Source organism: Geospiza fortis, unplaced genomic scaffold, assembly GCF_000277835.1.
Source record: "Geospiza fortis unplaced genomic scaffold, GeoFor_1.0 scaffold23, whole genome shotgun sequence".
NCBI classification, from domain to species: domain Eukaryota; kingdom Metazoa; phylum Chordata; class Aves; order Passeriformes; family Thraupidae; genus Geospiza; species Geospiza fortis.
In genome coordinates this window covers 15,707,107-15,722,211 of record NW_005054303.1, presented here as the reverse complement: position 1 = coordinate 15,722,211, position 15,105 = coordinate 15,707,107, and the positions used below count along the sequence as shown (strand labels likewise).

General features: G+C 44.7%; 1 protein-coding gene across 1 annotated transcript in view; it reads right to left on the bottom strand.

Moving 5' to 3' along the window:
* The window catches only part of MDGA2 (MAM domain containing glycosylphosphatidylinositol anchor 2), a 148,001-nt gene that overhangs the window by 16,107 nt on the left and 116,789 nt on the right, over positions 1-15,105 (bottom strand). Inside the window, 2 exon segments of the mRNA XM_014311868.2 lie at positions 4,869-4,889; positions 7,453-7,630. Coding sequence (XP_014167343.2) covers positions 4,869-4,889; positions 7,453-7,630 — 199 coding nt within the window.

Genomic DNA, 15,105 nt, shown 5'->3' with positions numbered 1-15,105 from the left:
GTTTGCAAAGTCCATTGATTTATCTGAGAAAAGAAGGAAATCTCCCTTCTCCAGGGAGAAGGCAGCTGCCTGCACACGGTGTCAGCTTGGAGGGGTGCAATTTATATTCATTGGTAGGAGAAACTCAAACCCCCGGTGTCGGGGGATTGTTCATCCCTGTTAAACTGAGAAGGTGGATAAATGTTTGCAGGTTTGGGCTTTTGGGGAGCTCTAAATCCACTTAAGCCACTGGAGCTTCCCTGTTAATCAGTGAGGAGAGAGGGACCTGGAGCTGAGTGCTGCAACACTCAGGTGATGCTGCAGGCTCAGAAATAAGCTTGGAAATTTCACTTCAAACCTCAGAACGGACTCGGAGTGATTTGCAAATATTCCTGCTTCTCCTCCTGCCTTTTCAAAGAACAACACGAGGCCAAAGGGGTCCAGGGGGGATCAGGGAGGAGAAGACTGGAGGGATCATGCCCCTCTGCTCAGCCCTGGGCACATCTGGAGTGCTGTGTCCAGCTCTGGGATCAGCAGGACAGGAGGGACCTGGAGCTGGTCCAGAGGAGGGATGTGAGGATGAAGAAGGGCTGGAGCATCTCCATGCCCAGGAAAGGCTGAGGGAGCTGGGGCTGCTCAGCCTGGAGAGGAGCCCCAGCTGAGAGGGGCCACAGCCCTGGCTGTCCCTGGGTGTCCCTGGGTGTCCCTGTCCAACCTTGTGTGTCCCCATGTGTCCCATGTCTGTCTGTCCCTGTCTGTGCGTGTGTGCAGGAGGTCAGAGCAGGCCCAGGCTCTGCTCCAGGCCCAGCAATGGCCCCAGAGCCACGGGCAGGGATTGATCCCAGGAATTCCCGGGCACAGGAGGCAGAACTCCTGCCCTGGGCAGTGCCCAGCCCTGAGCAGAGCCCAGACAGGGGCTGGAGTCTCCTCCCTGGGATATTCCAGAGCCACATGGACACACTGCTGTGCCCTGTGCTCTGGGATGGCCCTGCTGGAGCACCTAACTGAAACCAGGACACTTCCAATCAAAGGTTTACAGACAATAATATCAATGTTTGAGGATGGAAAATTGCGCTACCAGAAAACCACAATCTGTAATTACAGTTTTAGTTATGGAACACTGCAGTGGGCCTGAACTCTTCTTGGTCACACTGAAAAATCAGAAAAGTAGAAACTCAGGTTTGGAAGGGTCAGGTTAAATAAGCAAAAAAAAAAAACCAAAACAACAAAAACCACTCCAGCACTAATTCACTGGGAGGATGGTGCTGCCTTGGGTTGGGGCTTGGAGAATCCGGGGATAGTGGGAGGTGTCCCTGCCATGGCAGGGGTGGGATGGGATTCAGGTCCCACCAACCCAAACCATCCCTGATCCTTTGATGGTTCCATGATTGCACCCAAACACTTCAGGAGAGACATCGACTGATCGACATCTCCATCTTTATCCCAAGACTGGGAAGAGAATTCCAAGACCCCACCAAGGTTCTTGGAATGTTCCAGAACTCAAACAAAGCTCTCTGCTCAAAGTGCCAGCTGTGCCTCTCCAAGAATTCTTTTTACACCACCTGAGCTCCAAATTCTTTTGGTTTACCCCACATTTTGTGGATTTCACTTCCACCTCCACTTCTGCATCTTCCTGCAACACAGAAGTTGCTTCTTCTACACAAAGGGATGAAATCAAAAGGAAAAAATTAAGTGAAGGAGAAAAGTTTCGATTCCCAGATCCAGTCCTGGAGCAAAGTGAACAAAAGAATGAATTTTCAGCCATTCAGCACTTTCTGCACTGCCCCTCCAGTGCCTTAAAAACTGCATAAATGTCTTTTGCCCTCAAAGTTTCATTAAGAAATTCCACATCAGCAGAACAAAAGATTTTTTCCTGAGGTGAAGAAAAAAAAATAAAATAAATATTCAAGCCAGATGGGGGAAAAAAAGAAGAGTCAAAGTTTGCCATTTATTTAATAGGCAAACATTGATTTCATGTGGAATACCTTGGAAAAGGTTAGTGCTAAATGTTCTTGGCACTGAACATTCCTTAAAAAATGACAGAAGAAGAAAAATGGGAAAAAGCTCCTCAGGCTTTGCTCCATACTTTTGTAGGAGCATTTAAATAGATCTGGATGCTCTGGAGCTGTTAATTGCTGAGCAGGAGGGCAGGAGGAACAAGCAGCTCTTCCACAGGTGCTCCAGCCATGGCCCTAACGATGGTGCTAATTAACATTAATGAGAGTGGTGGTTTTTCTCAGGGCACATGGCAGATCTGGAAGTGGATTCAGGTCATTAATAATTTCCTTGCCAATTAGAGCAAAAGCTGAAGCTGTTCTGGAGGTGAAACCCTTCATTGTAGCAGGGATTTGTGTCATCCATTCCCATAAAATCCAAGTTGGATGTGACTCCCGAACATCTCCTCTCTTCCATTATTCAGGGGTGACCTCTAATTGTACAAATTGATCTAAAATCCTTCTGGTTTACATTAAATGGTTTCTGTTAGGTGGTAAAAAATGAAGTGGAGAAGTGAGGCTCCACCTCAGAGTTGAAATCTTTTGATGCTTTTTGCTTGGGTATTGCAGAGATTGCATCAAAAGGCAGGAATTAGGGAATGGGATTATTCCAGAAGTGAAGCAGGGAGAGCATGACTTCAGTTTCCAGTCAGGAATCTTGTCCTGGTTGGATACAGCTCCTCCTCTTTGTTCACACATCATAAATGAAACCAGAAATCAGCCCAACAGGATTAGGAACAACCGGGATTTTGTAGGAAGCACAGAGAAGGGAGCTGGGAAGGGGCTGGATGCATTTCTACCTCGGAGCCTTTTTTCCAAAATACTCATTCCTTCCCTGCTGGACCTTGTTGCGAGACACTCAATCCTCCTCTCCATGGGAATAAGCTCTGAGGTTGGAGAGCTCTGAATTGTCACTCTCCTGGTTTCTTTATTGGAGAAAATTTCCCATGGGGGAGGTGAAAATGCAGAGTTGTTGAAAATGGCTATGGCTTGATTTAAGGTTCTCAGAAATACTTGCAAAGTGTTTTATTTTCTGTGCACGGCGCTGGTGTGTAACAGAACTGTGGTGTGTAATCTGGATATCAGGGGGAATTTCCCCATGGAAAGGGGGCTCAGGCCTTGGCACTGCCCAGGGAGGGTTGCAGTGCCCATCCCTGGGGGGATTTCAAGCCATGTGGAGGTGGCACTTGGGGCCATGGGGCCATGGTGGCCTTGGGGAATGGGGATGGGATGCAGACTGCGATTTTTTTCCTACCAAGGGATTCCACTCAAAAAATCTTCAGGGAAAGCAAGCAAAGCAGAATTCTACCATAGCTTTGGCCACCTGAAAGGAGTGGCCCTGGGGACCCTGCAGATTTGGTGGAAAAACTTTCCAGTCCCTCCCTTGAGCCGACACATTCCTTATTCCCATTCGGATGCCACCCACATTCCATCAAGATCCTACAAGACTTTTGGAAAATTAGTCTGAGATCTTAAAATCCTAGAGGAGCATGAAGCACTTGGGATTGTATTTTTTCTTCCCATCAGAGCCTAGATTTAATATATTAATCAGCAAGAGTCTCATTCCCTGCTCGTTAGGCTCCATGGGAGAGGTTCCTGCAGCTCCTGGCAGCTTTGAGCTAAGTCCTGCTTAATTATTAACATGTTGGGCAAGATCTTCTGCAAATAAGTTTAAAATTTACACAAAGGCTTAAAGTTGAGTCTGAGGGATGGAGCAGAGCCTGCTCCTGCCTGATGGCTCCGCCCTGCAGCAGGAAAAATGGGAGACTGGACCTCATTCCTTAGGTGGGAATAATTTTGGGATGTGTTATTAAAAACAAGAATATGTTGTGACAGAAAATATGGATTTGTTGGGCTTTGGGAGAACATGATGGACTAGGATGATGTGGGACTGTGGGAACAGGGTGCTTTTACTGGGATGTGCCAGAGCTCCATCCCAGTCTCCTGTCTGGATGTTTGCAGGGATTTGGTGCCCATGGAAAAGTGGAAGAACAAAGTGTGACTTTGACATTTCCAGCCTGGGACATCCCCGTGCCTGGTTGTGTCAGAGTTTGCATTTCCAGTCATGCCTGAGGAACTGTGTCCCGAGAACTTGGGGAGAACCAAGATCCACTTGGGCTCTCCCCATTTCTCTGTGGAATGAATCCGTGATTCCTGGGTCTCTGTGGGGAAGAACTTCCTTCTTTTTGGTGTCAATCTGCCCTAAAAAGCATGGAAATAACTCAAGAACCACAAGGAAGGCTCTGGGGAGACCTTAGAGAACTTTCCAGAGCCTGAAGGGGCACCAGGAGAGCTGGAGAGGGACTGGGGACAAAGGATGGAGGGACAGGAGCCAGGGAATGGCTTGAAGATGAAGGAGGCTGGATTTAGGTGGGATATTGGGAATTGGGAATTCCTGGCTGGGCTAGAATTGCCAGAGCAGCTGTGGCTGCCCCTGGATCCCTGGAAGTGTCCCAGGACATGTTGGACATTGGGGCACCCTGGGACAGTGGGAGGTGTCCCTGCTCTTCCATGATTTCCCATGGCATCCCCAACGCCTCCTGAGCTGCTCCACCACAGCTGGATCTGAACTTCAGCCCATGGATATTTTCCTTTGGATGAATTCTCTGGGGCAATGAGAAAGATGAGCTGGAGCTGTGATTTTCCTTCCTTTATCCTTGTTGGAACAAGAGGAATCCCAAATGACACCTTCAGGTGGTTCCTGCTACCCATGGGCTGCAACTGGGAGTAAAATACTTCAAATTTAATTTTCAACTGGAAGTAAAATACTTCAAATTTACTTTTCAACTGGGAATAAAATGTTTCAAATTTACTTTTGAACTGTGAGGGACAATCAGTGCACAGACTGTTCTTCACGGCATGAAAAATAAAACAATAAATAATTTAAATACTTACGGAGATGTGGATTCACCGGAGCTGGAAAACAGAGGGAAAATAAAATTAATGCAAAGAAAAAATTCTAATTCATCAATATTCAGATTATCCTAATTTTTCCCTTGCTGACTATTGAAATTCATCTAGTTCACACGTTAAGAGGCTGGAAGAGAATGAAATCCAAACCTTCACAATGTCCACAATATCCTCAGCATGGGAATGGCTTCCCAGGTTAATCCAGAGGAATCTGTGCAATGCTAAAACCTGGCAATGGGATTGAAGGAGGGATTATTCTGTGGCTCTGTTTGAAGAAGGAGAAATTTAAGCATGGATGATTTAGGAAAAGGCCCCTCTGCCACAGCCCCACAGAGGTGGGAAGCAGAAGGAAGCTGAGGTCAGGGCTGGAATTTAATTTTATCCACAGAAAATCCAAAATTAAATTTTATCCAATTAATGGGGACATCTGACAATACACAAGAGCATCACTCCAGGTTTTCCTGCTGCCCATCCGTGCTTTAACCCCAGCCTAAGATTCAGCAAAATCCTAAATTCAAGCTGGATTTTCCACACCAGCTCTGAATTAGCACCACTTCACCTGAAACACCAGCAGTGATTTGCTCCAGTGTCATCTCCCCGAGAAACCCAATCTTTACATCTTTTACCTACAAATTACCTCTGATTCTCCAAAAAAACCTCAGTTTTACAGGATCCCTGAGTGATTGAACGTGGAATTAGCTGCGCTTGCTGGCAGCTGCATTGACTGAGGCTTGATTTGTAACTAAATGCAGGGGTTTGGATGGAAAATCTCATCAGGTGTCGCCTCGAGTCGCACGGTTTGGATTGTTCCCAGCAGAGCAAAACCAACGCTCTGTGTCACACCCAGGCACAAAAGCAGACAAGGAAAGGAAGGTGGTTAAGCTGAATTTATTCAGCATCATAAACCTGGGGGGAAAAAACCCTCCAAAACAACGAGAAAAAAACCACAAAAATCCCACTTTTGGAGCAGCACAGTTGCAGGACAACGTGTAAAGGAGGTTGGAGGATCCTGGAGCAGTTTGGGATGGGAATGGGATGGGTTTAGGGGAAGTTTTTATCATTTTGGTGGGAATTTTGTGGTAGGAAGATGGTGATAAAGAAGGAATTATGGAAGTGGTCCTTCTTGCTCATTCATTGCAATTTTTACAGCAGAAACCCCCCCCCCCTTCCCAAAAAAAAAAAAAAAAAGAAATTCAATTATTCATGAAATAAACACCCCCAAAAATAGGTATTTGGATGGATTTAACAGAGGATTGAATTTCTGGGAATATGGGAAACAGGATGTATGGATATTGTGGTTTTCTTTTCAAATGTAAGTGGATTAATCTTTGTCAGAGTGACCTTTTAGAGGGAAATTTGTAAAGCCCTTCCATTATTCCTTATATAAATTTATAGATTATATAATCTTGCAAAGGACTACAAACAGTCGCTGCTTTTTTAAAGACAATAATTCACATTAAAATAAAACCTGCTCATTCTGGGGGAAAAAACCAACTTTGTTTGCAGATTTTTCTTTAAAACTCATCCTTCAAAACAAGAATCAACTCCAAATCTGCTGTTTGATGAAGCTAGCATTCATTTATTCCAATTTTTCCTTATTTCCCACAAAAAAATTGGATGGGATTTTGGGGTTTGACTGGCCAGAATTATTTTGGTTGGGTGATTTTGTTGTTATGAGTGGTGAAGATTTTCCTCACTCCCCATTTCTCCCCTTCCTTTTGGGATGACCACATTCATGACGTGGGAAATTTATAAAGCCCTTCCATTATTTGTTATATGAATTTATAGATTTTATAATCTTGCATAGTAGCACAAACAGTCACTGTTTTTATTAAAGACAATAATTCACATTAAAATAAAATTATTAATTCTGCTTATCCTGGGGGAATAACAACCTTTGTAGATTTTCCTTCAAAACTCATCAAGATCAACTTGAAATCTCGAATTTCATGAAATTGGATTAAATTTATTCCAACTTTTTCCTTATTTCCCACAAAAAACTGGATGGGATTTTGGGGTTTGGCTGTTCAGAATTTTATTGGTTGGGCATTTTTGTTGTTATGACAGGTTGTGATTTTCCTCTCTCCCCATTTCTCTCCTTCTTTTTGTGACGATCACACTCATGACATGGGAAATTTATAAAGCCCTTCCAATATTTCTTATATAAATTTATAGACTTTATATTCTTGCATAGTAGCACAAACAGTCACTGGTGGTTTTTTAAGACACTAATTCACATTAAAATAAAACCTGCTTGTTCTGGGAGAAAAAAGCCTTTGTAAATTTTTCTTCAAACTCACCAAGAATCAACCTGAAATCTCCAATTTCATGAAGCTGGCATTAATTTATTCCAACTCTTCCTTATTTCCCACAAAAAAATTGGATGGAATTTTGGCTGTTCAGAACTTTTTTGTTGGTATGAGAGGTTGTGATTTTCCTCTCTCTCCATTTCTCCCCTTCCTTTTGATGACCACGCTCATGACACTATCCCAAGACTTGGAACAGCCACGCTATTCCAGGTGACCCGGGACATTCCCAACCCCCTTTTCCTTGGGTTTGGGGTCCTCACCGCTGTATTTGATGACCCGGATGGTGGAGTCCCCCTCCCCAAACCGGGTGATGGGCGTCAGGCGGACCTCGTAGGCCTCGGGCTTGATGAGCTCCGTCAGGTTGTAGGTGATCAATTCCCCCTTCTGGATGTTCCCGTTCACCGTGATCTCCTGCTCCCACCAGCGCTGCTGGCCGGCCTGCAATCCAAAAAATCCAGAAGTCAGACATTTTGGGATTTGGCTTCACCTTAGAAAGCAGAGCAGACCTGGGAAACCTTCAAAATTCCGGAAGAATCAACGAGGAATACAACAAGGGATTCAACAAGGGATGAACTTCTTGAATTGTCCCATCACAGAATGTTTCTGTAACAAACCACACCAAAAATTGGGGATATTTCTTCCAGAGGCCACTCCACTCCTTCCCTGCCAGCTGCCCATCCTCTCCCCACAGAAATCAAATGGCACTTGGATGGGTTTGGGGGCAGGAAAAATGTGTGGGAGCAGACACTGGGCAACCTCCAAAATCCCAGAAGAATTAGAGAATGAAAAAGGAATGAACTTCCTGAGTTATCCCACTGTGGAGAATTTCTATAACAAACCACACCAAAACTTCGGAATATTTCTTCCAGAGGTCTGATGGCCCCCTTGGATGTGTTTTGGGGCAGGAGTCCCCCCAGTTCCTGAGGATTTGGGATTCTCAGCAGGCAGGGACTACAGCCAAGGACCAAGGGCCAGTTTGTGGTGACCCAGAAACACTCAGAGGGTCTTGTGGCATTTTAAAAATTTAAAATCCTCAATTTTTTTAAAAAAATCTGCATTTTACACTTAAAACTGGCTTGTCAAAATCTGAAATAGCTTTCCTTTTGAAAGGAAAAACAAATTTTCCTTTAAAAATTGTTGTCCAGCCTGGAATCCAAAGGTCAGAGATTTTGGGATTCGTCTTCACCTTAGAAAGCAGAGCAGACCTGGGCAATTTTCCTCAAAATTCCAGAATAATTAGAGATGCAACAAGGAATGAAATTCCTGAGTTATCCCACTGTGGAGAATTTCTATAACAAACCACACCAAAAATTGGGACTATTTCTTCCAGAGGTCTGATGGCCCACTTGGATGTGTTTTGGGGCAGGAGTCCCCCCAGTTCCTGAGGATTTGGGATTCTCAGCAGGCAGGGATTAAAGCCAAGGACCAAGGGCCAGTTCGTGCTGATAAATTTTTAAAAAATAAATAAAATTAATCTTTTAAAGCCAAGTATTATGTCATTATGTCAATGATATCTGTGAACACTGTAGGACAAAAATTAAAAATATTCCCTATTCCACCTCATCTTTGGATAAGGAACCACAGAAACAGAGATTTCTCAAAGAATGTCAATAATTAATGAGGAAAATTTGCAATTACCCAAACCAGACATGAATTTCTATCAAATTCAGTCTCTGTTTGAATTCTTGCCCTTCTTTCCAGAAGCAATAAAATCTCCATTATTTTCTCCTTTTGGAAAGGAAAACAATTGGATTTTTCCTTTCAGGATTATCCCTCCAAAACCAGGGTTGGATATTGATATTTCTCCATAGGAAACAACAAAGATTTTGACTTTTTTTTTTCCCTTGCAATCAACACCAGCTCTGGTCTAATCCTTATTTTTCACCATGGAAACCAGAGGAAAAAAAATCCAAAACAACAGAAAATTGTCGCTGTGTTGGATGGAAAATAACCCTGATTTTCCAGCTCTGCTGCAGAATAAATAAATATATTAAAATAAATAAATTAATAAATAAAGCTACAAGTATATAGATTATACCAAAAAAAAAGGCAAATAAAAATATAAAACAAATATAAAAATATGCAATAAATGTATCAATATATCAAAATACAAATATATAAAAGTAAATATATAAGTAATAAATATATAAATATATGGATGTAAATATAGAAATTCAGGATCTGCCACACCCAGCTTTGGTTTTCCCACTTGGAAAACCAACCCAGCATTGGAAATGGAGCCATAATCCCAGAAGCTGCTTCCCAAACTTGGGAAACAGCAACAACCTGGGCTGAAAAATATGGAAATAATTGAAAATAAATGGAGCCCAGGACACCCTAAAAGTAGGATTTAATTCCTACAACGCCTTGGGGTGCTGGAAATTCCCAGCACCGAGCTGATTCCAAGCTGGAAGCATCCAAAACTGTTTCCCTTGGAGATCTGGGAATCACTTTGGCTCCCCTGGATGGGAAAGAGCCAAATCCTCATCACCACTTCCCTAAATTCCCTGCACAGCCCATCCATAACATTGTGCTTTTTTCCATGAAAAAACCCAAGACTGAGGCTTCCAAGAGAAAATCCACAAGGAACAACCATGAAACACAACTCTGCACCACAATCCCTGTGTCCGGAGCTGGAATATTCATAAGAACCAGGATTTGGTTGGAAAAGGAATTTTTGAAAGGAAAAAAAGTCTCAAAATCAAAGTCCTTTTCCTCACAAAGATAAGGATGAAACTCAGGTGGGGAATAACCTTTGGCCAAGCTGGAATTTTGGTTTTCCAGCAGTGAGGAATTGACTTTGGCCAAGCTGGAATAACCATTTTCCAGTGGTTTGGGAATATTTATGTAGCCCTGAGGAAAAATGGGAGCAGTTCCTGGAGCATTTATTTGCATTATCCTGTAGTTAATTAAGCAGAGAATATCCACACTCTGGCAACTTGGAGCACTTAAAGTCTGTCTGGGACAGGACTCCTTTTTTCCTTGGAATATTTAGGAATCTTTGTTCCCAAAGGAGACAGAAAAGCAAAAAAGGGGCTGAAAATGGGGCAGATTTTCATTCCAGAAGGTTGGAACCACCCTGGTGCTTTGTATTTTATTTACGTGGTACTCTTTTATTTTATGGGGTGCTTTTTCATTTTATTTATGCCAATAAAAGGTGGTTTATTCCATGCTTTTTGTTGGAAAATTCTATTCTCTTAAAACCTTGGAATTCTGGATCTCCTGAGGAGTTGATCCTCTGGGATGATTAAAGATTGATTCCTCGTGTGCTCAGATATGTTCATAAAAAATAAACAGCTCCTCACTCCATTGTTCATGGCCTATTGATTCCCAGCAGAAATTCCTTCACTGACTCCACTAGCTGGACAAGGATATCTTTAATTAATGACAACGTTAATTGATAACAAAAAAATTAATAACAAAGCAAATTAATGCATTGGATACTCCATAAAAAACTGTGTCAGTGATTAAAGTAATTTCTTTGCCATTTATAACCACACAGATTGATTTTCCTTAAAAAATAAGAGATTTCTTTGGAAGTTTTATTTCTAAAATTGGGCTGTTCAGTTCATGGACAAATATTCCAAATGCACATCACAGAGGGAAAATTCCTAGGGAGTGTTTGTGTCATTCCGTCTTTCCTTTCATAATCCTGACTGGAATATAATCAGAGTTATCCAGGTGAGAATACAAAAGTGATGCCTCCAACTCAGATATTCCACGATGATGTTCCAATTGCATGATAAGCTTTTTCCCTGCCTTTTCTGCTCTAAATCCCATTCAACAGTGGGCACAGTCTTTCCCAATTAAGCCATTCCTAATCCAGGAGAACAATCCTGGGCATGTAATCGACTTTCTTCTTGCAGGATTTTATCAACAATCCTCCTGGACTTGCTCCTCCCATTCAGTTTTATTATTTCATTACTTTATAACATTTCTCATGTATGTAATTGGCTTTGTGAGATATATCCATTTAAAAAAATCTCTTTTCATCCCTTTTTCTTAGAAACTAAAATTCCCAAGTCTTTAGGAATAAGGAATGTGAAGCCCAAGGAATGCAGAATGTGTTAAATACAGATTTTATGGGCTACAAATTGACAGCTGAGACATGCAGGTGCCAGAAACAGCTGAGCCAGATTTATTGTCTGAGATCTGAGGATGAAAGGGATGGGAACACTTCAGGGAAAGCTGAAATGTTGAGGAAGCCACAGAGCCAACAATGAAATCCTCTTGAAATGTGGAAAACAGCTCTGGGATTGAAGGCAGGGTGGGAAATGGTCACCGAGAGAGGGATTCTTTTATCAGAGTGACATCAAACTCCAGCACCAAGATCTGCTAAAATCTGGAGAACTGGGAGAGAAACCACTCTGCCTCCTGGATTTCCATCCCAAGGGATGATAATAAATGATCTTGGAAGTTCTGGATTAGGATATTTCAGTCCATTTGGTAAATAAAGGGGAATCTGGGGGATTGCAGAGCTGGGAGGGGGGTGGTGTTTCCTTGCTTTGAACAATTCAAACCCAGGGACAGAGAAAGACTTTGGATAAAGGCCTGGAGTGCCAGGACAGGGGGAAGGACTTCAGACTGTGAGAAAGTAGGGATAGATGGGATATTGGGAAGGAATTCCTGGCTGGGAGAGTGGAGAGGGTCTGGGCTGGAATTGCCAGAGCAGCTGTGGCTGCCCCTGGATCTCTGGAAGTGTCCCAGGCCAGGTTGGACATTGGGGCTTGGAGCACCCTGGGACAGTGGGAGGTGTCCTTGCCATTGAAGGGATGGGATGGGATTTGGGCTTCCAAGCCACAACTTTTTGGGATTCTGGGATTCTTTAATCAGAAAGGCAATAAATGCACCCTCACTCCCTTTATCCATAGCCATTTATCCAGGGCTGTGGGATCTGTGCCGTGACACTGGCAGAAAATTCCCATCTCCGTTTTCAGCCAGTGACTGCTCAGCCTTCCCAGGAACCCTTTCCCAGGATATTTGAGTCCACCTGCCCCTGCTCAGTGCTAAGTGACAGCAGAAGTCAAAAATCCACTCAAATCTGTGAGGGTGTTCACAGGGGTTTTCAGGCGAGGTGAGAGACGAGAATGTTGACTCCATGTTCAGAAGGCTCGATTTATTATTTTATGATATATACATATATTATAACTGTACTAAAAAGAAAAAGAAGGGGAGGTTTCCAGAAGCTACCTAGCTAAGAATAGAAAAGAAAGAATGATAACCAAGGCAGTCCTGGATTGGCCACTAACTATAAACATCCAAGATGGACCAATCCAGATGGACCTGTTGCATTCCACAGCAGCAGATAACAATTGTTTACATCTGTCTCCGAGACCACAGCTCCTCAGAAGGAAAAATCCCAAAGAAAAGATTTTTCACAAAGAGATGTCTGCGACACAAATCCAAAGGGTGACCAGGAGGAAGCACCAGAGCCGTGCCCTGCTCGGGGCTGTTTGAAGAGATCCTCATTCCCAACCCATGGACACCGCAGGCTCCCGGGGCTGGGAATAAAGGAAAGGTGGGAGCTTGAATCTTTTATGTAACAAGCTGGAACAAGCTGCTCTCTGGTTTACAGGGACCAGCTGAATTTTTATGACTCTTTTACAGAGGAATCGCTCCTTTTCTAGGTCACCGCGGCTGCGGGGACGCGGCTGTCACCCGCTGTCACCTGCTGAGAGCAGCCACCGCGGAGATCAGAGCTGCACGCCCTTCCTGGCTGCTGTGGAAAAGTCTCCCTGCTTCCATTTGCTTTCATCCTGCTGACAGGAAATATCAGAGAGCCCGAGGCGCCTGCCTGGCGCTGCTCGGATGCTGGGAGTCACTAAAGGTTGGAAGAAATGGGGATGTGGCTTTGGGGACAGGCAAAGTGTGGGAAGGGAACATCTCCATGTGGTGCCAGAGGGAGCCAGAGGTGGATGGAGCAGCTGGAGGAATGGAGCTGCTACGAGATCTCCAGGTGAAGCTCCTGGAATAACACAAGGATATTCACGGCTGCTCCAAACTGAGCTCTGTGAGGCAGGAGCTGGAAGGGGAGGTCCAAAAGTGGTTTTGTCCAGGTGGGTAAACTTCCAGGAGTAGAGAAACCCTCTGAGGGGCATTTGGGACCGTTTTTTACATGCTTGGAAAACATCTTCTTGGAACAAGCCCGGCGCTGCTCTGATGCTGGGGGTCACTAAACGTTGTCGTTTATTGGTAAGAAATGGGAATCTGGCTTTGGGAACAGGCAAAATGTGGGAAGGGAACATCTCCACGTGGTGCCAGAGGTGGATGGAGCAGCTGCAGGAATGGAGCTGCTCCGGGATCTCCAGGTGAAGCTCCTGGAATAACACAAGGATATTCACATCTGCTCCAAACTGAGCTCTGTGAGGCAGGAGCTGGAAGGGAAGGTCCAAAAGTGGTTTTGTCCAGGTGGATAAACTTCCAGGAGCAGAGAAACCTTCTGAGGGACATTTGGGACCATTTTTTACATGCTTGGAAAACATCTTCTTGGAATTTCAGCCCAGGGAAGTGCTGGAGTTGCCATCCTGGAAGTGTGGATGTGGCACTTGGGGACATGGATTGGATTTGCTGGTCTGAGAGGGCTTTTCCAACCTAAATATTCCGTGATTGGACACTTAATAAAATCAGCTCCTGGAGTGTCAGAGGCTGGCCAGGGAATACACACCGGGATGCTTGGAAAAGGAAAAAAAACCTGGAAGAATCTGGGTCACTGATTCTGAAGCCATATCAAAAAATGCATTGTTGAAATGCAAAAATGCATCCATGAAATGCATTACTGTTGGAATATTCTTCAGAGGGCTCTTGAGGAGATGGAAAAATGTCCCTTCTCTGGAGGAAAGTCTTGTCAGACCTTGGCACATTCCCAAGGAAGCTGAGGGTGACCCAATCCAGGCAGTTCCCCCGATGGGACACCGAGGTTGTCCCCATCCTGCCGCTCCAGATGAAGGGCTGTGCTCAGCAGTGCCCCGAGGAATGGAAATTCCCCGTGCTCCACACTTCCTTTTCCATAAATGCTCCACTCAGGAGGATTTGGAACCTCCTGAGCTGCTCTAGGATCCAGAGCAGATGTCCTGACAGTGCCACATGTCCCAGTTTTATGGCTGATTCCTTTGGCCACCAAATAAATCCCAAAGCAAATCCCAGTGTGCCACTGGCGGAAGAAGTGAGGTCCCACCAGGAAACTCACAGAGCCCAAAGGCTCTCAAAGACAAGTCCAGACTTGGACTTGATGATCCTGGCAGATCCCTTCCAGCTCCTTTTCCATAAATGCTCCATGCAGGAGAATTTGGAACCTCCTGAGCTGCTCAAGGATCCAGACTAGGGGTTCTGATGGTGTCACATGTGAATTTTATGGCATATTCCCCATGGACACCTGAGGAGACCTGAAATCCCATCCTGGATGGGCAGGGACACCTCCCACTGCCCCAGGGTGCCCCCTATGTCCAGCCTGGCCTGGGGCACTGCCAGGGATCCAGGGGCAGCCACAGCTGCTCTGGCAATTCCAGCCCAGCCAGGAATTCCCAATTCCCAATCTCCCACCCATCCCTGCCCTCTGGCACTGGGAGCCATTCCCTGTGTCCTGTCCCTCCATCCCTTGTCCCCAGTCCCTCTCCAGCTCTCCTGGAGCCCTTCAGGCCCTGCCAGGGGCTCTGAGCTCTCCCTGGAGCTTCTCCTCTCCAGGGGAACATTCCCAGCTCTCCCAGCCTTTCCCCACAGGAGGTTCAGCTCCCAGCTCTGAACCCCTTAAGTCAATATAAGCAAAAAATTAATTTTCAGCATGATCCATAAATATTTCCCTAATCCGTCTGAAACTCAGAACCATTTTTAAGTTGGCAGGAGCAGACCTGGTCCCAACCTCACCTTGCTGTTTGCAAACGCAGCCTCAGAGCTGTGAAGAAGCAGCACGGGAGGAA